The 23,518-nt window shown below is 42.8% G+C and overlaps 1 protein-coding gene across 5 annotated transcripts in view; it reads left to right on the top strand.

The window, feature by feature from the left end:
- The first annotated feature begins 303 nt into the window (after positions 1–303).
- The window catches only part of als2b (alsin Rho guanine nucleotide exchange factor ALS2 b), a 32,547-nt gene continuing 9,332 nt past the window's right edge, over positions 304–23,518 (top strand). The window contains exons 1-23 of one of the 5 annotated variants that reach the window (XM_085263846.1): positions 304–446; positions 742–851; positions 1,230–1,378; positions 1,594–2,579; positions 3,822–4,137; positions 7,172–7,346; positions 8,066–8,162; positions 8,490–8,567; positions 8,651–8,887; positions 8,990–9,161; positions 9,260–9,449; positions 9,534–9,599; positions 9,702–9,864; positions 10,168–10,299; positions 10,415–10,543; positions 10,688–10,711; positions 13,156–13,226; positions 14,545–14,611; positions 14,691–14,887; positions 14,976–15,041; positions 15,147–15,245; positions 18,016–18,180; positions 18,291–18,402. In XM_085263846.1, the coding sequence (XP_085119972.1) occupies positions 832–851; positions 1,230–1,378; positions 1,594–2,579; positions 3,822–4,137; positions 7,172–7,346; positions 8,066–8,162; positions 8,490–8,567; positions 8,651–8,887; positions 8,990–9,161; positions 9,260–9,449; positions 9,534–9,599; positions 9,702–9,864; positions 10,168–10,299; positions 10,415–10,543; positions 10,688–10,711; positions 13,156–13,226; positions 14,545–14,611; positions 14,691–14,887; positions 14,976–15,041; positions 15,147–15,245; positions 18,016–18,180; positions 18,291–18,402 (3,711 nt within the window). In that variant the 5' untranslated portion in view covers positions 304–446; positions 742–831. Of the gene's footprint in view, positions 447–741; positions 852–1,229; positions 1,379–1,593; positions 2,580–3,821; positions 4,138–7,171; positions 7,407–8,065; positions 8,163–8,489; positions 8,568–8,650; positions 8,888–8,989; positions 9,162–9,259; positions 9,450–9,533; positions 9,600–9,701; positions 9,907–10,167; positions 10,300–10,414; positions 10,544–10,687; positions 10,712–13,155; positions 13,227–14,544; positions 14,612–14,690; positions 14,888–14,975; positions 15,042–15,146; positions 15,246–18,015; positions 18,181–18,290; positions 18,403–23,518 lie in introns of all 5 variants that reach the window. The other 4 variants (XM_085263844.1, XM_085263847.1, XM_085263845.1 and 1 more) reach the window with 4 other exon arrangements.

Raw genomic sequence — 23,518 nt, 5'->3', positions numbered from 1 at the left:
AGTGGCTCATTTTTGCACAGTGCTGTATTTACTGTTAGTTTTTTGGATATAATAAACATGTCTGCCTGACTATGTTCGTCCAATGTGTTACATTTTAATCTGTGAACTTTCTACTGATGCCCTGACACTTTCCCGCCTATGAAAGCCTGCTAATATGACAGATAATACGATCTGAAGGCGACTCCTCTCACCAAAAGCTGAAATCTTCCAACTTGTGATACCAACAACACGTCCTATAAAAAATATGTGTGCTGTCCCTTTAAGGCGCGCTCTCTTCGTTCCGGCTCGCTCCCGCGGAGGAGTGGGACCTCCTGACAGTTGGACGATCTTCAGCGTGTCAACATTACAGAAATGAGCAGCAGACAGCGTCTAAACACGCTCACTACCGCGTGTGTCAGCGACCTCTTTACGTGAACACCTCGAGGAGCAGCGCAGACGGCCGGCTGGTGAGGAAATGTATCTTTAATAAATGTATTTTTAAAATCCAGAAAACAGAGCAGCGACACCTGTGGTTTCAACTAGCTCTGTGGCTAATCAGCTAATGTTATCTACCGGCGGCTAATAACAGATGCCTGAGGAGTTTTAAGGGGTTAAATATATAAAAATGTGCCCTTAGCACTTTTATTGTGACACCCCAGTCTGTTGGCTTGTGTTTCAGGGGTTTCCTTCTGGATATTCCCCCATAGTTCAGTCACTGTGGCTGGACTGATAATGTTTGACTGTTTGTACTTTTGCTTTCAGAACCTCAATTAGCAGCAGCGGCGGCAGCAGGAGGAGGAATAGGAGGAGTCCTGAATCTGACATGCTGATAGAGGAGTATCAACCCCACTGATGGAAATCCAGAGTAAGAGGTAGGTCTACCCAGAGTCATCCCCCTCCTAGTTCTCTGCAGGATTATGCCACTCAGCTGGCTGCCTGTGATCACCATGTGACATTGCCTAAGGATGGAGTTGTTGTGCTCACTTCTGCTTTCACTGACAAAACATCTGTTGTTCAGGAGAAGTGAGGGGCGTGGGGATCAAACGCCTACTGAGGCGATTTGTCTGCCTCTGCTCTGCTTTATCAGCCACCCACGCACCTCTGATTCTCTGTCATGTTTTTCCTCAGTTTTGTTAGATGAGGTCCTAAATACAGAATACAGTACCCAGTTCCCTACCTTTCCTTGGGAAGGATCCTTACACTTCCTTTCTAATTCACTCTTGCTAATCTCTACAATTTCTCTCCCCCAGCTCTTGGGACGATGGCAGCGGCGGCGAGCGAGGACTGCTCCACTCTTGGAAGGGCTACTCTTACAGCATCACCCCAGAGAGGCTGCTCCTCCCCCGGCCGGTCCTCCAGGTCGCTCTGGGTTCGCAGCATGGCGTTCTCCTGGTGGAAGGTGAAACTTCTTTTTCTTTTGGAGGGACATGTTTATGACTTGTCACAGAGTCATAGTCGATACTTAAGCACATCTTCATGAATTCATTCTGTCTTTACTGTTTGTATTGATCAGAAGTCATGCTTTTATGTTGTGATTTCTAAATCTTTATTCTGATGTTTTTGGATAAATCAAAGTTAACCCACACTGATTGTCTGTTGTTACATCTTCTTCAGGGGGACAGGTGTACAGCTTCGGCGAGTTGCCGTGGAAGCAGAGTCAAGTGCCAGAGCCAGCCAAACCGACCCTGGAGAGCGCGCTCAGTGGGCAGCGGGTGGTCACAGTCGCAGCCGGAAGCTTTCACAGTGGGGCAGTGACGGAGGATGGCGGCGTCCACATGTGGGGGGAGAACAGTGCGGGACAGTGCGGCTTGTCGGGCCTTAGCACTGTTCCCAACCCGACTCCCGTCGCCCTGCAGGACTTGGACACTGTCACTGTCCCCCCGCAGACAGTGCCTGTGCTGGAGCTGGCTTGTGGGGAGAAGCACACCCTGGCTCTGTCGGTGCAGCGTGAGGTGTGGGCATGGGGCAGCGGTTGCCAGCTGGGCCTCAATGCCGCCGTCTTCCCTGTGTGGAAGCCTCAGAAGGTGGAGCACCTGGCAGGTCGGTATGTTTTACAGGTGGCCTGCGGGGCATCTCACAGCCTCGCTCTGGTGCGCTGCCTGGGGTCTCACGATGGCCACCGGCCTCATGTGGACAAATGTGGGAGGTGTAACGAACTGCTCTACACCATGACAGACAAAGAGGACCACGTCATCATCTCTGACAGCCACTACTGCCCGCTTGGCGTGGAGCTGACCGAGGATGACGGCAAGCTGGAGGCACCCAACCCAACCACAGGTCTCAAAACATCCCCATCAGAGCCTGTCCTCCCCTCCTACACCTCAAAGTCAGAGTCCCCGGCAGTGCCTACAGTTGCTGACCCCACCTCTGTCCCCTCCCAACCTCATGCCTCTGAGGAAGGGGAAGCATCTTTGGTTAATGGCATGCTCCAGGTCTCAGACTCAGACACCTCGGCTCTATCTGGAGCTGAGAGTGATGCTGTTGCCGGGGCCAAGAGCTCACCATATCCAGACGAGCAGGCCGTGAAGGACTACCTGAAGAAGCTGTCCGACAACACACAGACGAACACACAGGCAAGCGGAGGGCTGAACGCTCTGCTGGTGAGCAGCGTGACAGTAGAGAGAAAAAGCGAGCATTCGTTGTTTTGTTTTTTTTTGATTCACTAACTCTGCTACTTAAATCTATTTGAAGTAGATTTTGAAATGTCTTGTTAGATAACCGTGAGATCTATATCAACCAAAATAACTGAGGAGGCTTGGTCACTGCTTTTATCCTTTAATGCAATAGTACGTGAAAAATCAGACGCCACGATTGCTGGAGTGACTTCAGCTTAAAGGTTTACCTCCCCCTTTTATAAACATGGAGCAGATGAGTTTAAGCTTCAAGTCAGCAAACGGGTGGGTCTGAAACATCAGTGGAGGAACTTCCTGCTGGAACACAGAAAAGTTGCTGCCACAGTTTTGCTTCAGACTTCCTCTGTTCCAATATAGGAAGCAACAGCTATGGTTTCGGAGCAGACTCCAGCAGGTCATGGGGCTGTGTTGACAACTTAATCTTAAACTTCTCAAACTGTTTCTGGATGCTTTTTGTTAAATATTTGCTTGTTCACTGTAATTTGAAGTCCGGAGCAACTGCTTTTAGAAGTAGAAATAACTGAGGAATGCCTTTCGTGACGTTTTAGTTATGTGGTCATTTTCAAAAAAAAAAAAGAAAACAGCAAAAGTGGCATTTGTGTGATTAATGAGCGTAAAAAAAGTAGTTGTCACCAATGCATACAAAGGTTTTTTGAGCAGCCATAGTCAATTTCACCTGTAGACTGTATAAAACATGGTGTAAGCTTGTTTCCACTTTCTGTTGACTAAAATGTAAACATTTTGAGATGATAAATCAGTGACAGAAACAAGCTTCCAGAAAACATAGAAGAAACTTTCAGGTGTGTGGGGAAAAGTCAGATGCACCGCTCATCACCACATCATGGTTTTGATTTGTATGGATTCTAGTTAAAATAAGAAACAATGCGTCACACACAATATGTTCAAGGATAACTGGAAAGTTCAAAAACTGACCATTAGGCTAGTTGTTTTATTTAGCTTGTGGCTACGATAACTGCGTAATTTTTTGACAGTATTTGTTTATGGATTCTAAAACGCTGCCAGTGTAGTTTGAAGCCGTTTGAATGCTAGAACAAAAGCATCAGGATGGGAGACCACCACTCTCTAAAATCTAATGACGGCTTTCACTCAAAAATGTATTTGAAAAGTCACAAAAAGCTACAACTTTTTATTTTCCATTTTCCACCCAAACATCTTTAAACTTTTGACCATCTTTCACTTCTCTTCCAGCCCTCAACTGGAGGACTGATGTCCTCCACCCCCACCTCGGCACTCAACAACCTGGTTGCCTCCTGCGCCTCTGCAGTGGGCGGGCGGGTGGCCTCCACCTACGAGGCCCTGTCCCTGAAAAAGATGATGAACTTCTACCTCCCCTCAGGGGCCTCGCGGTCAGGAGGATCCCCTGGAGTGGTCGATAACTCTGCTGAGCGTGTCCGCCAGGAGGACTCCATGCAGGGGAAGAAGAGCTCCAGCACAGGGGACATCCGTGAAGAGGAGGCAGAGGGTCTGCGACGCCGCCTCTCGCTGCCAGGGCTGCTCTCACAGGGTAGATACGCTGTTCACCTCTTATCCTCCTCCTATGGCCTGCTGCGTAAGTACGCCTTGCGCTCGTGCAGGTCGATGGCAGTCTGTGCACGCTTCAGGCTTCATTATTGAACTTGTGAGCTCAGTGTTGCGGCATGCTTCGTGCCCATGTGATGTTTCTGTCATATTCAGCACAATGTCACCTCCAGCCACTCCATCTCTGATTGCCTTTAAATATCTGTGAAGTGCACGTTTTGTGTTTTTTACATGAACCAGGCCTGATTGATTGTAAAGATATAGATGACTTGTTTTGTTCAAGGTTTTTAGGAGTATTCTTGTGTATATGCAAATGCACTTACTAGTATACCGAGACCATTTCTTTTGAAGCTTTAGTGAACAGTAGATGCATCTCTCAGGTCCTGTGTCAAGTCTTTAATGGAATTTTTCCTAATGTTTCCTAACAACATGACTTTCATATAATTTTAATTTACTGTAGATCCTTATTAGACCCCCACTTCACAACATGCCAGGATTTTTAGGAAATCCCTTCTTTGTGCCAAAAAAAATGTTTTCTATCAGACTGTTATCTTTCTGATTTTTCATAGATTTAATTAAAGAAATAGCAACATACAGTAACAAAGTGCCTAAAGATACAAAAAATTTAAGTTGGATCTTGAGTTGTCTGTTATGTGTAGATGCAGCACTGGTTCATCCCTTGACTTAAGAGCCTTCTTTATACTTGAATGATTCATAGGTCAGTGTTAAGTGGCTGAACAAACAAAAAACATTCCTCTGAAAATGGTCAGGGACAAGGACTGCAATGAAAAGGATTGAAAAAGCAGCAAAACAAAACCTTTGAAGGGCCCTCAGAAAGCCTGGAGAACTGTTGCGCAAGAGCACTTTAAAAAATGAGAAAGTCAAGTCATCTGTCTAATGTGTGTGACTTGTATAAGAGTCAAAGGTCACTGCACCACTTATTAATTATTAACAGATGTATCCAAGCACACACACACACTACTGAAAAACTCACATAGACATCAATGTTTTCATTGGGGAAAAATATAAAAAAATATTTTAATGAATAATAAAATAAATAAATAATAAAATTAATAATTTAAATTAATAAAAATATTTTTATTTTTATATTTTAGTTCTAAAAGTAACAAAAGCAAAATGCTGCTTGGGTTGTAAATGCTTCATGTTAAAATGATCACCTCCTCCTGTCAGCGTGTTTCACTGTTCTAGAAAACGGCAGCAAGAACAAAAGGATTTAGCAGATTTAATAGAGCAGAATGAAGGTTTTAGGTGTGATTTAGAGAGAAAGGTGTTTGGTGCATTATGGGAAAGCCCTTTGCTTCTGAGTGACCCAGAGTGGGAATTAGATAGATGGACTTTCCCTCTGCCTGTTTGTCTGTCATCATATCTTTCTTTCCTTACTGGGAGAGCCTGACACGGTTGGCTATAGATTTCATCATCGGTTTATAAGCTGACATCTTATGAATGTCGGTTTTTAAAGACCTGATAGATAATGTTTGATGAGGAAACCCTAAAACCTGCCAGACGAGTTCACACAGACATTTTACACGTGCTATATGCCAACAACCAAATCAAGAGAGTTTGGGCAGTGTAGGTGATTATCTTTAGGCCTTTGAGAAAGAATGGTGAATTAGAGCGCAAGCAGGGTAGAGCAGGTAGAGATGAGTGTCAGGATTGATTTGTGACAGAAGGATAGCGACAAGAGTGAAAGAGAAGATTTACGAGATGGTAGTGAGACCTGCTATGATGTAGGTATGGAGACGGTGTCACTAACAAAAAGACACGAGGTTAAAGGTGTTCAAATTTTCACTGGGAGTCACCAGGATGGACGGATTAGCAAGGAGTACATCACAGGGACAGCTCAGGTTCAGCGCTTTAGAAAAAGTTGGAGAGGCTGAGATGATTTGAACCTGAGAAAAACAGGAAGACCTCAGAGACTATTCACAGATTTAGAGAAGGAAGACATGCAGAGGGTTGGCTTGACAGAGGAGGATGTTAGAAATGGAGTCAGATGTAGGCAGTCACTGTGGCGATCCGTATAGGAAAGAAGATTAAAATGAAGAAGACAAAGATGTGGGTCTCCAGAGTGGAGAAGGTTTTGCATTGGACGCATGGAGGTAAACAGCCTATCTGCAGCCTTAATGGAGGGTTGGCTTGGGTCCATATGCATTGTTGAAACCATCAACTGTCAACTGACAATGATATTTGGCGAATTTGCATTCATAAAGAGTGGCTGCTGTCTGGATATCCTGATATTTGATCCCGTTTCCACCAAAGACTAAGCTGACTAGCTGCTTTGTTCCACAATTGGCACGGCCACACTAATGTGTACTGTGACGTTCTTATGTGGCTAACAACCAGCTGATTTGGATCACCCGGTCTGGAGATCGCAAAGAACACCACCTTCTTCCGGACTTCCTGTATGTCTGCACGTTCTTTGTTTTTGTTCAGTTTAAGTTACACAACGCTCTCACCACCATCTCACCATGCTCACATTTACATGACTGATATTTGTGGTAAAGGCTTGTGTTCTTTCCAGTTTTGTCCTAGTAGCCTTTAATGTCCCAGAGCATGCTGCTCATGCTTAAATGCTGCACATGTTGCTAATGTTGCTAACCTTCTTGAGAAGTTTTGAAGCAGGGGAGTGATGCACTTCTTGCCTCACACATACAAGAAGTAACCTACAATAACCTTTTGACTCGGGACAGGAAAAAAGTTTGATTGTGAAAGTTGACTGTCTGGATTTTTGGATCTCAGGGCTTCCATAGTGTTTGTCATGATTTTAGTGGCTGATGTGTCTCTGTGCAGGCTTGCCTTTCTTTTTAAACTCCTGTTTGTTTGTCTGAACTTTACACCCTAAACTGATTATCTCGTAAAAAATTCAGTTAAAACTTTTTCATTCAGCCGGAAGCTAGTAATTAGAATATTAATAATAAGAACTGAAAAATAACAGAGGAAAATACTGAAGCTGTTTAAATGTCTGTGCAGTGGACAGACCTCTCTGTTTTTGACTCCTGCAGTGTCACCGCGACTGCTAAGGAAAGCCGGTCGTCCCAAAATGCGAGCGGTCGCCCTCACCCCGCTAGGGGGGGCCATCCCCGAGGACCACGAGGTGCTGCCCACCCTGCAGACAGAGGTGTGGAGCTGGGGCCACGGCGAGCATGGACAGCTGGGACACGGAGACAACCTGGCCAGGTTGGACACACCTGTCACAGTAATAACAGGATGTCTGGACCATAAAGGCAAATGTTCAAGGTCATAAAAAAAAAAAAAATCAAGCCACTTCACCACCAGTCTTTATCATTATTATTTTGGGGGTTTAACACCGATTTACATTGTTAACTTTGAAAATAAAAACTCATTGACCAGCCTTCGGTAAACACACATGAGTACAGATTAGAGCCTATCCAATATATCAGCCAATATTACCTATTCGCCGATATGTCAGTTTTGGCCGTTTCCAATAAATTAAAGTAAAAAGGTAAATAAAGAAACGGGTTTGATGTTGCATAGTTTGCCCTTTAGTGGACACTTTGCAACACGTGGTTTGAACGCCACAAACAACAAGCAGCTGATCTGAGGAGTCGTGCCAAATGAATAATCCAGTGCTTGTGACAATGAAAAGAAAAATTGTTTTTAAACTATGTTGTCAAGTTATGGTAATCAAAACTCATATCTAAACCTAGCAAATGTATTTGTTTAACAGAAAATATCGGCTGATATATCCAGTTGTTTGATCACCAAGTATCTGTCTCAAAAATATCAGTTGTCCTCTGATACAAAATTTTTAGGCTGGACATTTTTTGTTTGCTGTTGTCTTGACAGTAAACTCACGTCTGTGTTTACATAGCATGTCATTAACTCTGATATAAATGGCTGCCCTCTGACCAGCAGTGTGTTGTGTGTCTTTGCAGACTGCAGCCGCTCTGCATCAAGAGTCTGAACAACAAGGAGGTGGTGCGGGTGGCGGCCGGCGCTCACCATTCCCTCGCTCTGACGGCTCAGTCTCAGGTTGGTCATTGAATCGAAGTAGAAACTATATTTTAAAAGGATGAGCAGTTCTACATCAACAGGTTTTTTTGTTTTTGTTTTGACATTAAAAGGACAAAAGCATAGATCAGCAATGTCTTGATCATGCAAAACTAAGAAGTGGATATATATCAATAACCCTGACGCCACAGTGACCAATCAGGATCCAGAAATAAGCATGAAAATAAACCTGCTGTTGGCACAGAGCAGTGACATTAACCCTGTCAAAGCAAGTAAAAGCCCATAAATATTTTGTGTTTTCATTCAGAGACCTCACTCTTGTATGTGTGTGTACTTGATACCTTCCAGGTGTTTTCATGGGGCAGTAACAGCTCTGGCCAGCTGGGACACATGGAGTCACCGAGCACCGTCCCCCGCCTCGCCAAGGTGATGAGACCACCACTCTTTTCCCGTTCATGCACATCAATCGTGTAAGTTGGTGTCTTTCAACATCTGCTTTCCTCATCCAGCTGTCAGAAGGGATCCGAGTGTGGGACGTGAGCGCGGGAGAGAGGCACACACTCCTGCTCGCAGATGGAGACTGCATCCAGCCCATCATTTACTACAGCGGGCAGCAGGTGAAGGAGGGCGAGGAGGAGGGGGGTAATGAGAAGGAGCTGCATCAGCAGGGAGGAGGAGAGGAGGAAGAGGAGGAGCAGGCGGGGGGCTACACCCAGCAGCCTGTTCTGCTGCCCTTCTGCATGAATGTACGTAGTTTAATGCTACAGGTTCTTGCTTTTAGCTCAGCACTTAGCTTCAGGTTGTGTGTTTGTACGAGTGTGAATGTGCGTTTCTTGTGTTTTTCCCAGCTTGGTTATGTGAGCAGTGTGTTCGCGGGTGGGCGGCGGTGCGTGGCACTCTCTGACAGGAATGTGATGGGCTTCATCGCCAGCCTCCACGAGCTCGCGTCAGCTGAGAGGAGGTTTTACTGCAAGCTGTGTAACATCAAGTCTCAGATCTTACGCCCTCTGCTGGAGCTGGGTAAGAAGGACACATCAGGAAGACGAAGGTTTTCCCAAAGTTTAAAAAAGTTTTCAGCAGCCTTGATTTTCTTCTTTTCCTATCCCATCCTTCTCTAGAGTCTCTGAGCTCGGCCCTCGGGCAGGTCATCTTCGGCCTCCTGCAGACACTGGCGAACATGTTTGGCCGTCTGTGTCACCTGACTGGGCAGCACGCCACCAGCCTCACTGCTAGCCTGCGGCGTTGTCGTGAGGTCAAAAGCCTTCTCATCTTGGAGCACACCAGTATTTTCCTCGACTGTTACAATGAGTACGTGTCCAAAAACAAAACACAACTTGAAACATTTGCTAAGAGTTTAAGTCCTTAACGCTTTTAGCTTTTGTGTGTATGAAGTTACTGCAGCGCCGTCGGAAACTTCCAGGTGATGGGAGGCTTCCAGGCTCTGACCAAACCATCCATGTGAGTGCACACAAACAATTTCTACATTAACTCCACATGTTTAAGAAAAGAAAAATTAAAAAGTGAATCCTTTATGATAAATCGGTGGTGATTTTCTCGTAGAGACTTGTTTGGGAAAGGTCCAGAGCTGCTCCAGAAGCTGTCAGAGTGCGGCGAGGAGAACCTCACCACAGCCGACCTCCTGGTGGTGCTCTTCTACCTCCCTGCACTCCACCTTCACGAATACAGCCGGCTGCTGCTCAAACTGGCCACCTGCTTCGAAGTGGTAGGTGGAAGAAACTCGAGCAGCAGCGCATGTGACCTCAAAGTTTGTATTCTGTTATTTCCTCTTTTTACTAACATCAGGTTTCATCTTGTGTTGTCATTTCTACACAGTTTAATCTCCTTGTTTTATAGTAACTTTCATATTTCCTCCTTAATAAATACTGGAATACAGGAAATTATTTGTATACTTACAAAATATATAAAGATGGGTTTTTTTTTAAATAATCCTTATCTTATATAGGTTTTAGATTTTTGGCCTAAATTAACTACTTTTTTTTGTTTGTTTGTTTTTGGGGTTTTTTAGTGTTCCACTGAGTATCAGAAGCTTCAGGACAGCTGCTCCAAGTTTGAAGCTTCGGTCTTGCAACTGAAGCGAAAAAGGAAAGAGGCCGACTACACTGTTCACTTCTGGAAGATCTTTCCTGGAAAAATGACGGTAAACTCTCTGTCCTCATCTTCTGTATCATTGCTCGCACCAAGCCTTCCACGTTCAGTCCCAAGGTGTTATGTGATGCTCCATAATGCCGATTGGCATCCTTGTTTGTCGTCAGGACTCTCTGCGGAAGCCTTACCGGCGGCTGATCTGCGAGAGCAGCAACAAAGGTCTGACCCTACAGAATGCCGGCAGGTTCTCCGTCAACTGGTTCATCCTGTTCAACGATGTTTTGGTCCACGCACAGGTTAGACCCACACAGACACACGCGCTCACACTGAACGCTCCCGTCACTTCTTCGCCTCTTTCACCTTTATGAAGCCATCATATTTCAGACACTGTAACCTGGTGTGTTTCAAGCGTTTGTGTGTGCTTGCCTCCGTGCTGTCAGGGCGTGGCGCCTTGTAAAAATCTTGTAAGTATGCGGCCAGCAGCAAAACTCAGCATAGCGACCCAACTCACCCTGTCTCCCACCTCCTCCTCCTCCTTGTTTTGTGTGTGTGCGTGCGTGCGTGCGTGCGTGCGTGCGCGCGCGCTTTGGGGTTTTTCGTTTTTCTTGTGGGGGGACCCTGTGTGACAACATGTGGCCCTGTTGGACACACTTACTAAGGTGGACCCCCCCCAAATATCTGAATGAGTTTATGTTAGCGATGCACCTGTGCTACAACAAATATCAGTAATACTTTGTAAACGACCTGCAACTGAGGGTTTAATTCAACTGTAATTAAAAGATATTTTGCTGTATTTTACTTGAAATTACAATTTAATGATATTTACCTACAAATGCTTAAAGGTACGCTAGGATAGGGGGTAATAAGTCAGGTTTTTACAGGAAACAACGAGATAATTATACTGATTATATATAAAATGATTATACCAATAGTTATAAAATATTTTTTAAGCATATGAATAAGTTCCAACACTTTACAACCGTTTAAAATCAGACTGAATAATTTGGGTAATACTGATTTTGGTTTTTTTTGTTTTTTTGTTTTTTTTCTTCTTCTTCCGCCCTGTTCATTGCGCACAGAGATTTCTCCAGAATTTCCAGATTCTCTGAATATCCTGATGGTCATAGTATCTGCAATTTTACATTGAGGAGCATTGTTCTGAAATTATTTCACAATTCAGACAAGCATTTCTTTCGCAGATTGGTGAAACTCTCCCCACTTTAACTTCTGAGGTGCTGTCTTTTCTAAGATGCTCTCTTCTTACCCAGTCTGCCAATTAACCTAATTAAAAAGCAAAATATTCCTCCAGCTGTTTTTTAAATTTAATTTTAGTTTTTTTAAGTACCACTTACTTTTTCAGCCTTTTGTTTCCGTCCCACCTTTCTTGAGACTTGTTGCTGCCATCAAACTCAAAATGAACTAATATTTTTCATGAAACAGTCAAATGACTTCAAATTAGTTCAAACATTTGATATATTTTCTATATTCTAATGTGAGTAATAATGTGAATAGCAAATCATTTCTTTTTTCTTTTTTTTCTTTTGGGGGGGTTGCGATAAAGTTGGTTGCATGAGCTCAGTGGAAGGCAGCTATGTTCTCTCTGCTTACAAACATTTACGTGCATGTACGGAAAGACAAAGGAGGAAATTTTGTACTAAAAAATTGAAAGAACTTTTTGAAACGCACACGTGTTTACAGCGGTTTGCCTCGTGTTTCACACTCGTTGAGACAATATCAGAACCTGCGGGTGCATTGCTACCTAAACTACATGAATATGTCCACTATTGCCCAGCCTCCGTCCCCTCCTCTCCCCTTCGCCTGCTCCCCACCTGTGGGATTCTGCTTGGAAAGATGAACAGACAGTAACCAAGGCTCTTTTAAATCTGCTCTGACACATTGGAGTCTAAAATCTTTCATGTTAAGTTCTCCTTTCCCGGTAAAGGCTTGGTTTCTGCTGTTAGCTGAAAGCACAAATCCGTTTCCATTTAAAGTGTTAAAAAACCAACAGTTCCTGGTTCACTTCTCCACAGCAGTTTCCTTTCCCCTCTCCTTGCTTGTTTTCCTTTTTTCATTCTGTTTAATATTCTTCTTTATTCCTCTTCATCATCTCTAATGTGATTGTTGTGTGCATCTCGATTCCCCTCCTCGCTCTCTGACTGGCGCCTCCCTTGAATCATCCTCGTCTTGTCAGTGTTTTAAAAAGCCAGAAATGCACAAACAAGTTTGACCATTTTTAACGCCTTCAGCAGCAGGTGTTAGCAGGACGGTCAAAGTGGTGTCTGAAAGCAGAAGACCCGAGTGAGAAGCCAAAAGAAAAAGGATTAACTTCCTCTTTAAAGACGTGAGAACGACTGCTTTAGTCTTATGTTTAATCTTGGGTTTCTATTTTAAGCTTAAACGTGTTTTTATGCAAGCCTGAAATACAGATAGTTGATTTTTACTATTCTTTAAAAAGAATAAACTCTCTCTGCTGTTATTCTCATAACAGTGGATCCAGAAGTAGAATTGTAGCCTTATAATCATCGTATTCTCATAAAAAGCGGGATTATGATGCCTGATGTTACCAGTACAGTCTGAAACAGAGTTACTGTAGTGGCGGTCATTAAAAAATGACAATAACAATAAGGAAAGGGTAAGAAAAATAATAATGGTGTTTAAAGCAAGCAGTGGTTTACAGATATAAAAATGTGGACTTGTTGTCGTTCCCAGTTTGCTTGTTCTCTTTTAAGCGTCCCGGTCGTTGGTGAAGTCTGTCGATCACCTGATGTGCTCATTCGTAGTGGTTGGGTTCATGTCGCTGTCTCTCTCACTCACCGTCGGTGGTTATATTCTCTTTGATGCCTTCTCTTCTTGTCTCTCTTTTCCATTTTATCTTGTTATCCTCCCGACATCATTTTTTCTCCCCCAGTTCTCCACCCATCACATCTTCCCTTTGGCCACGCTGTGGGTGGAGCCAATCCCAGAGGAGGACACGGGCCTGTAAGTTTGCATGATAATTTTTCTATGATAATTGAAGGAATTTCACAGGGAGCTTTTGGAGTCATTATTACACAAACCTTATCTTTGTAATTATATTTACAGTTCTTTGCAGAAGTTTTGAGCCAGGAAACTATGTTGCTAAGAAAATAGGAAATGGGTGCACTGAAAATACATGGAAATAAAATAGGCAAAAACAGATTTTGGACAATTGTAACGAGCTTGAAAGTCAATATTTGGTGTGACCACCTTTATTCTTCAACACAGCCTGAACTCTCCTAGTCATCCGCAAACCATGACCAAGTCTCCACTCTTATTTACATTTAAAAAAGAAAAGGATCATACTTAGTTTTTAACTTTCTCTTTAAAGAGCCTTACATAAGAACTGGATTGAAAAGCAGTGATAACAGGTCTGATGGAGTGATGAATACAGATTTGACATTTTGGGATTCAGATTATCGTCAGTATGCAGGGAGCAGGTTAGCAGAGAGGTACAACAGTAAGTGTCTGTAAAATACAGTAGAGGCTCTGTCATGGTTTGGACCTGCATTTCAGTCAGTGGTGTTGGAGATTTTGTTAATTAATGAATTACGAACTCAAAAAGTACCATCAGACTTTGACCCACCTGCAATACCATCTGGAAAGCATTTGATTGGCAACAGTTTAATTTTTCAACATGACAATGACCCCAAACACACTTCCAATAAAGTAAAAGCATACCTGGAAATAAAAACACACAGTGGAACTCTCAGTCATGGATCGGCCTCCCCAGAGCCCGGACCTCAACATTATTGAAGCAGTCTGGGATCATGTTGACAGAGAACAGAACAAAAGACTTCAAGACTTTTGCACAGCACTGTATTATATTTATGCAACTATAATTGCACGGGCACATGAAGCAGAGATTAGTATCTCTGCTTCACAATGGAACAATGAATAGTTTCCATTGTTCCTGGGAAATACTTGAATGTTTACATTTTGCTCAGGGACCCCTTGGTAACTCATCATCAGCAGTGAGGGCTGGATCTGACTTAGAAACAGAGGGGCATTGCATGTTCATCATAAAGCATATTCTTCTTTATCATGCTTTTATACCATAATAGGAACCATAGTTTACAAAATGAACCTCATGAATTATTCACTAAGATTTGAAACTAGTGGCTTGGAGCATAATATGGAAAGTGTTTACTGAGATTTAATTCAGGGGAGAAGTAGGGTTATTTTGTCATAACTTGTAAATATCCATGTCTTGATCTTTCCTCACTGTTGCATCTGTGTAGTTTTTATATCGTGGTAAAACAAAGGGTATCTGTGCGTGTAGGTATGGGTTAAAGGTGATCACTCCTGAGGAGACGCTCACCCTGCTCGCCTCGTCTCCCATGGAGAAGGTAACTGTTTAAAAGCTGATGTTTACCTTTTTAAAAACTCAATTTCTATTTCTGAACTGGGCTGTTTGTTCATTCTTAGATCAAGTGGCTTCGCTCCATCAACCAGGCGGTGGACCAGGCCCTGAGCGGAAAAGGACAGGACGTGGCGTCAGGCAGCTCAGTGCAGAAGTTGGAGCCTCCCATCTCCAGAACAGCTTCGTACACGTTTTATAAGGAAGGGCGACTGAAGGATGCGACATATGAGGGTCGCTGGCTGTCTGGAAAGCCCAACGGCAGGTTGGATGTTCACACTGTTGCATTTACACTTAGATAATTTTACTTATATGTTGAGAAATTGGAAAGTGTTGTTTGTTTGTTTTCCCAGAGGTGTTTTGAAATGGTGTGATGGGAGAATATATACTGGGGCATTCAAGAATGGACTAGAAGATGGGTGAGTGCTGGAGCCTAAAATCTCCTAGTTGTTTATGGTAATTGTTCAATTTGTGTGTGGGTGTGTAAGCCTGAGAGCGTGATTTATCACCTTTTGTTTATGCAGCTTTGGTGAGTTTGTGGCCCCCAATAAGACGCTGAACAAGAACGACCACTATCAAGGTTACTGGAAGGATGGCAAGATGCACGGCCTGGGGACATACAGGTGAGCAGCATGAAAATGTATTATTTTCAGCAGCATGCCCTTTATTATAATTACTATTATTATGATTACGATGATGTTTGGCTAGATTTAATGCACAATTCTGAGTTCATTTTGGATTTCTAATCCACACACGGTCTAACGTATACATACATGCTCAAGTACAGTGGGGCAAAAAAGTATTTAGTCAGCCACCGATTGTGCAAGTTCCCCCACTTAAAATGATGACAGAGGTCAGTAATTTGCACCAGAGGTACACTTCAACTGTGAGAGACAGAATGTGGAAAAAAAAATCCACGAATCCACATGGTAGGATTTGTAAAGAATTTATTCGTAAATCAGGGTGGAAAATAAGTATTTGGTCACCTCAAACAAGGAAAATCTCTGGCTCTCACAGACCTGTAACGTCTTCTGTAAGAAGCTTTTCTGTCCCCCACTCGTTACCTGTATGAATGGCACCTGTTTGAACTCATCATCTGTATAAAAGACACCTGTCCACAGCCTCAAACAGTCAGACTCCAAACTCCGCCATGGCCAAGACCAAAGAGCTTTCGAAGGACACCAGGAAAAGTATTGTAGACCTGCACCAGACTGGGAAGAGTGAATCTACAATAGGCAAGCAGCTTGGTGTGAAAAAAATCAACTGTGGGAGCAATCATCAGAAAATGGAAGACATACAAGACCACTGATAATCTCCCTCGATCTGGGGCTCCACGCAAGATCTCATCCCATGGGGTCAATATGATCATGAGAACGGTGAGCAAAGATCCCAGAACCACACGGGGGGACCTGGTGAATGACCTGCAGAGAGCTGGGACCAAAGTAACAAAGGTCACCATCAGTAACACACTACAACGGCAGGGAATCAAATCCCGCAGTGCCAGACGTGTTCCGCTGCTGAAGCCAGTGCATGTCCAGGCCCGTCTGAAGTTTGCCAGAGAGCACATGGATGATACAGCAGAGGATTGGGAGAATGTCATGTGGTCAGATGAAACCAAAGTAGAACTTTTTGGTATAAACTCAACTCGTCGTGTTTGGAGGAAGACGAATACTGAGTTGCATCCCAAGAACACCATACCTACTGTGAAGCATGGGGGTGGAAACATCATGCTATGGGGCTGTTTTTCTGCCAAGGGGACAGGACGACTGATCCGTGTTAAGGACAGAATGAATGGGGCCATGTATCGTGAGATTTTGAGCCAAAACCTCCTTCCATCAGTGAGAACTTTGAAGATGAAACGAGGCTGGGTCTTCCAACATGACAATGATCCAAAACACACCGCCCGGGCAACAAAGGAGTGGCTCCGTAAGAAGCATTTGAAAGTCCTGGAGTGGCCTAGCCAGTCTCCAGACCTCAACCCCATAGAAAATCTGTGGCGGGAGTTGAAAGTCCGTGTTGCTCGGCGACAGCCCCAAAACATCACTGCTCTCGAGAAGATCTGCATGGAGGAATGGGCCAAAATACCAGCTACTGTGTGTGCAAACCTGGTAAAGACCTATAGTAAACGTTTGACCTCTGTTATTGCCAACAAAGGTTATGTTACAAAGTATTGAGTTGTATTTTTGTTATTGACCAAATACTTATTTTCCACCCTGATTTACGAATAAATTCTTTACAAATCCTACCATGTGGATTCATGGATTTTTTTTCACATTCTGTCTCTCATAGTTGAAGTGTACCTCTGGTGCAAATTACTGACCTCTGTCATCATTTTAGGTGGGGGAACTTGCACAATCGGTGGCTGACTAAATACTTTTTTGCCCCACTGTATATACATGAATTCACTTACAATGCTTTAACCTAATAAGGCTAAGACCTATTAACTTCTCATTAGTGATTATGATTGACTACAACTGGTAGTTTGTTTGCCTCATTAGTTTGACCAATTCTCAAAACAATGTGGAAGTCACCAGCATCACTGTCCACAGCGAAGAACATCACCATGGACTGAGAGGGTGTTGATCAAAAAAGAAAATGCCCACATTAACGAGCCAAATGCCTTCTAGAGAAAAGTTTTATGGTCAGACGACACAAAGATTGAACTTTTTGACCACAATGACAAGACGCATGTTTGGAGGAGTAAAGGTGAGGCTTTCAAACCTAAGAGCACTGTCCCAGCTGTCAAACATGGTGGGAATATCATCATGCTCTGGGGCTGTATTGCTGCCAGTATTACTGGTATCAGTGGTACTGGTATATTGCACAAAGGGGAAGGAATAATGAAGAAGGAATACCTCCAAATTCTTCAACTCCATCTCAAATCATCAGCTAGACTGTTGAAACTTGGACACAGTTGGTATTCCAACAGGACAATGATCCCAAACACACATCAAACCTGGTTTTATTAAATGGATAAAGCATGCTAGCATTAAGCTTCTGGAATGGTGCTCCCAAAGCCCCAACCCATGAAAATTTGTGGACAATGCTTAAAAGCCGGATCCATGCCAAGGAACCAAACAATGAAGTGTTGATTGCTACAAAACGTGTCTGGTCGAGGTGCAGTATATATATTTGACCCTGTGTGTGTGCTTTCTTTCTTATGAAGATGAGCTAACTATCAGCAACCGTATTTAAACATACTTATAACAGTTTTGAGGGAGATTTCTCATTAGCAAATGTTGTCACCTGATAAAAGAAGTTCTTCTTGCTTGCTTTCCTTAAAATCAGAGACGACATAGGAAGCATTTTAGCAGTGAAATTTTTCAATAAAAGAACAGATATAGATGAAACAGCTGTGTTGTAAGAGAGCACCCCTCCTCTATCTGACTGCAGGTATGCCAGCGGTGAAGTTTATGACGGGTCCTTTCAGGAGGGCGTGCGGCACGGTCACGGCATGCTGCGCAGTGGCAAGCTGAACACCTCGTCCCCCAGCGTCTTCATTGGTCAGTGGCTGCAGGACAAGAAGACCGGCTATGGAGTCTTTGACGATATCACCAAGTACGCTCATTCCCACACTCAGACAGTTCTTTTGCCTATGAATTTACTGGCAGCTTTCTGATATTACACATATGAAGGGATAAATAGGCTGCTGTCTGTTTGCTTTCCAGAGGAGAGAAGTACATGGGCATGTGGCAGGACCACCAGCGGCAGGGCACCGGAGTGGTGGTCACCCAGTTTGGCCTGTACTATGAAGGAGCTTTTAAAGACAACAAGATGATGGTGAGCAGCTCAGAGGTTTTATCCCCAGTTGTCTCAGTGTGTCACAACAGCAGACGTTCTTCAGTTTTCATGTTTTTTCAAAGCACATCTGTAGTTCGGCGTATGACATTAATCTGTGTATTTTCCTGTTATTTTTGCCGTCTCACAAGCAAAACTATTCATAACAACATTTTTAAGCTAAAGTAAATTAAACCCTGCTTAAAAATATTTTTTTCCACAGTTCTGGTGATTTTCCTTTTGATGGAAGGACAAAATCAATTTTTTCATATTCAGGAAAAACCCTGAAGTAGAACAATTTAAATCATTCATAAATCATACAGTAGTATAATATTCAGTCATTTTTGCAAAGATTTATTCTATTCTTTTATTCATTTTCCTTCAAATATATGTAGATGATGTAAGTACCAGAGCTGCTTTACGCTTTTTTTATTTTTTATTAAATTCTCAGTAGAGCTGGGCATCATCAGAAATGCCTGAAGGAAGGGAGGAAGGAAGGAAGGAAGGAAATAAAGCAATGTTCACAGACATGAGGTCACAAAGAATAATCACAATATAAGTGTAATAGAAAATTAAAATACAGGTGATAGCAATTCAAAATAAAGTTGTGACACAGAAAAGATCATTAAAAACATTTACTATCATTAAGATTCTCAACAGTAAGTCTGGTTAATGAACAAGCTGTCAGCTGCTTGTAGATTCAGATAAACGTAGATGTGAGAGGTACGAGTCTGTCATGAGGAACAACCAACACATCCTGAGCCTGTCATCGAGCCGCAGTGTGTTTAGTAAGAAGCTGAGATCTGTCCATTGTCCGTTTAGGGCTCTATAAGTAAGTACAAAAAAAAAAAGTATTTTAAAATCTAAGCCAGTAAACAGAGCTTTACAGGAAGAAGCACAATGACATAAATGTGTGAGTAATTGTCTCTAGTTCAGCTGGAAAAAGGAAAAACAGTTTACAATTTAAATATGTTCCTTAAATGAAAGAAACTGGAAGCCCAGAGATGAAATAATACAAACGCATAATGCAGAAATGTCACATTTACAGATTAACAGTGAGCTCATTGGAGCTCTGTGTGTTTGTGTGTTCTTGTAGCAAACACTGTAACAGCAGCTCTAGGGCTGGGCGATATGGCCTAAAATCTATATCGCGGTATAATTTGAAGCACGTGCGGTAACGATATATATCACGATATATTCTCCTGTATAATGTATTTTCAACACTATAAGGCGCACTTAAAATCCTTTAATTTTCTCAAAAGTCGAGAGTGTGCCTTATGTATGAATTCTGGTTGTGCTTACTGACCTCGAACCGATTTAGGCGTGCAGAAATCTGTTAAAAAATGTTTTAGTACAACTTTGGTAAACCGCACTGCTTAATGGATACTATACACGGGCCAAACTTCAGTCAGGAGAACAACTGAGATTTTTCATCCACAATACAAGGTTCGTTTTTAATATACTGCAACAACATGGGAATAGAGCAGCTGCGAGAGAATTCAACATTAATGAATCAATGGTAGGGAAGTGGAGGAAGTGCAGGGCGATCGTGGCTCAAGAGTGTGGAGTTCGCCTTGTAATCGGAAGGTTGCCGGTTCGAGCCCCGGCTCAGACAGTCTCGGTCGTTGTGTCCTTGGGCAAGATACTTCAACTACCGCCTACTGGTGTTGGCCAGAAGGGCCGATGGCGCAATATTGCCTCCACCAGTGTGTGAATGCGAGAGTGAATGAATAGTGGCATTGTAAAGCGCTTTGGGTGCCTTGAAAAGCGCTATATAAATCCAATCCATTATTATTATTATGGCAGCCTCGCTTCTGTCAGTCTACCCCAGGGCAGCTGTGGCTACAACTGTAGCTTGCCTCCACCAGTGTGTGACTGGGTGTGTAAAGTGCTTTGGGGTCCCTAGCAGGGGACCAGTAAAAGCACTATACAAATACAGGCCATTTACCATTTTACCATTTTGGCTTTCCCCATATTTTAAAAGTGCTTCATCTCTTTGTTATGACTGTCGCCCGGCATAATTTGCAGACGATAATGGTAGTAGCCGCTGCGATGCTTTCGACCAAAACAGGCGCAGCTTGATGACATCATCAACATGCGCTATCGCGGTAGAACGGTATAGTCAAAATCTGTATGGTTGGCCAAATTTATATCGTTTCTATCGCCCACCCCTAAGCAGCATATATTAGGGGTGCAACGATACAGAAAATTCACGGTTCGGTTCGATATTTTTTTCGATACAAAAAAAATGTTCATGCCTTTTTAATTTGTCATTTATTAAAATTATAAATATATATTTTAACTCAAAAGTACAGTTTTTAAATTTAACCCTAACCCTTGTGCGTGTTTTTTATTTTGACAGCGAATGCGCACCTGTGGACCACTTATGTGCAGCCCTGGTTATTTAGCTCGTCATATCGCAGCCACAGAAATTATTTTGTCCAATAAACCATAAAGCTGCACTTTCTTTTTGCCTTATAGTCTGATTTGTCATAACTTTTCCGTTTTGTGGTAAGCTTTTCTTTGGCTGTCACTTCTTCACCCTGACCTGTCTTATTTGGCTCAGCAGAACTAAAATATATATCCTGCTGCTTTTACACACGCACTCACATAAGCTCAGCGATTCTCTGCGCGATCAACCTCTCACATGTTTAAGCTTGCTGCGGGAGATTTCACTTGTCATGTTTGTGTAGTAAGCTAACGATTAATAAGACGATGTCAGAGGAATTGGTGCGCAAATTATCATCACTCGCCAATCAAATCAAATCACTTTTATTGTCACATCACATGTGCAGGTACATTGGTACAGTACATGTGAGTGAAATTCTTGTGTGCGAGCTTCACAAGCAACAGAGTTGTACAAAATACAATAACGTAAACAAGCAAAATACAAGAATGGCTACATCTGAAACTAATAAATATATGTACAATATATAATCAGTGCTGTCCGAGCGATTGCAAAGTGAAAGCAAAAAAATGAGCGCAAATTCAAACGCGACTTCAATATGTCACATATTGACAGTGGCTCACCGATCCCAATGACATAATTACCCAGCTACATTTCTGAAAGAATGCAAAAGCATTGACATATATTTTTCCTTCCTACAATAGCCCGACGGGCAGGGCAGAGATAGATTTTGGTAGCCCGACTGAAAAAATCGCTAGCCCCGGGACATCGGGCTAGCGATATTGCAAGCCCTGTATCTGATTGAGGAATCACTCATCTTTGGAAAAGAGAGTTTATTACAGAGAAATGGCTCTTTCCAAAATAAAAGCTATACTATACGCTTCTTCTGGGCTATATTCTCAGCAGCATATTAAACATATCAGGTCCCCATAAGGAGACTCATGTGCTAACGGCTCTCTAAATGACTCGGCTAAAGTTTGTAGCATGCATGCTTGTTGTTTTTGTACTAGGATGATGTAAATGTGCAGTCATATTCGTTGTGTTCCCACTAGTGCTTTCAGGTTAATCTCGTTGAAATGACGTTAACGCCACAACACGGCAAATCTCCGTTAACGAGCTACCCCTGATAGCCCCGTGCATGGGGCTAGACGGCCAACACGTTAACGAGCTAACTGCGATAACACACTAGTTCCCACCCATGTAATTGAGCATTGCATGGCACATCCAACATACTGTTTTACTTTAGTCCATGACGCGCTTACCTTCAGGGTCATACATCACATGAAAACCAAAATAATTCCAAACGCCAGATCTGAATGAGAGTGGGGGAGGTCCATGTTACAAGGAGAGCTTAACTTCTGTCTCGCTAGCTTGCCCTGCTCTCTTCCTTCGATGCTGTCTGTGTTGAGCGCTCAGTGGATCTGGGCTCGACAGTGTAGCCTAGGCGGAGTAGTCGAACGCAGATTCACTGAGCGCTTAACACAGACAGCATCGTCAGAAGGAAAGTTGATGAAATAAATTACAAATTTTGTATTGTTCGATACATGCGTACCGAACCGAAAGCACTGTATCGAACGGTTCAATATTGATACGAATATCGTTGCACCCCTAAAATAAATAAATAAATATAAATATAAATATATATATATATATATATATATATATATATATATATATATATATATATATATATATATAAATATAAATATATATATATATATATATATATATATATATATATATATATATGAATGAATGACCGAGCTAAGATCCTGTGGGACTTCCAGATACAGACGGACAAAATGGTGGTGGCTAACCAACTGGACATAGTGGTGGTAGGCAAACAGAAGAAGACGGCCGTAGTGATCGATGTAGCGGTCCTGAATTACAGCAATATCAGGAAGAAGGAACACGAGAAGCTGGAGAAATACCAAGGGCTCAGAGAAGAGCTCGAGAGGATGTGGAGGGTGAAGGTAACGGTGGTCCCCGTGGTAATCGGAGCACTAGGTGCGGTGACTCCCAAGCTAGGCGAGTGGCTCCAGCAGATCCCGGGAACAACATCGGAGATCTCTTTTTTTTTTTTTTTTTTTTTAATATTTTTATTGAGAGACAAGTGTACAGTAGTTTACAATGACAACACAATCTGTTCCCCTCACATATTTTTTAGTTTTTCTTACATGAACAGACACAATAACACACACACAGGCACACCTACACACACGCTTAAGTAAACAAACAAAACAAAACCTAATAAGAAACCCAAAACAAACACAAACCCCAAAAGGGGGGAAAAAAAAAAAAAAAGGGGGGGGGGGAAGAGACATGATATTAATCAGCTGGTAGAGCGTTTAATGACTTGCAATAGTCCACGAAGGGGCCCCAGATAGAATAAAATTCTCTGTATTTGCCCTTCGCCACAAGGCCTATCTTTTGCAATTTAAGAGATGACATCACATCTCTAAACCAAAAAGAAACTGAAGGTGGCTTTGAAGATTTCCAAAGGAGTAAGATGCAACGTCTAGCCAAAAGTGATGTAAAGGCTAATATTTTGAAGTGTGTAGGGTCGGTTAGACCAGTGTTGACTGGAAGCCCAAAAACAGCTAGAAAAGGGTCCATGCAGATTTGGGTCCCAAGAGCTTTGGAAAGAATAACTGAATACTGACTCCAGAAGCCATGGAGTCTTGGGCACAGAAAGAACATATGGCCTAGGTC

This window comes from Mchenga conophoros, linkage group LG23 (assembly GCF_057382185.1).
Source record: "Mchenga conophoros isolate Kocher_MC1m ecotype Shallow Benthic linkage group LG23, M_conophoros_male_GT1.1, whole genome shotgun sequence".
NCBI classification, from domain to species: domain Eukaryota; kingdom Metazoa; phylum Chordata; class Actinopteri; order Cichliformes; family Cichlidae; genus Mchenga; species Mchenga conophoros.
Note: the sequence above shows the minus strand (reverse complement) of the source record. Positions and strands in the feature narration are given on the sequence as shown.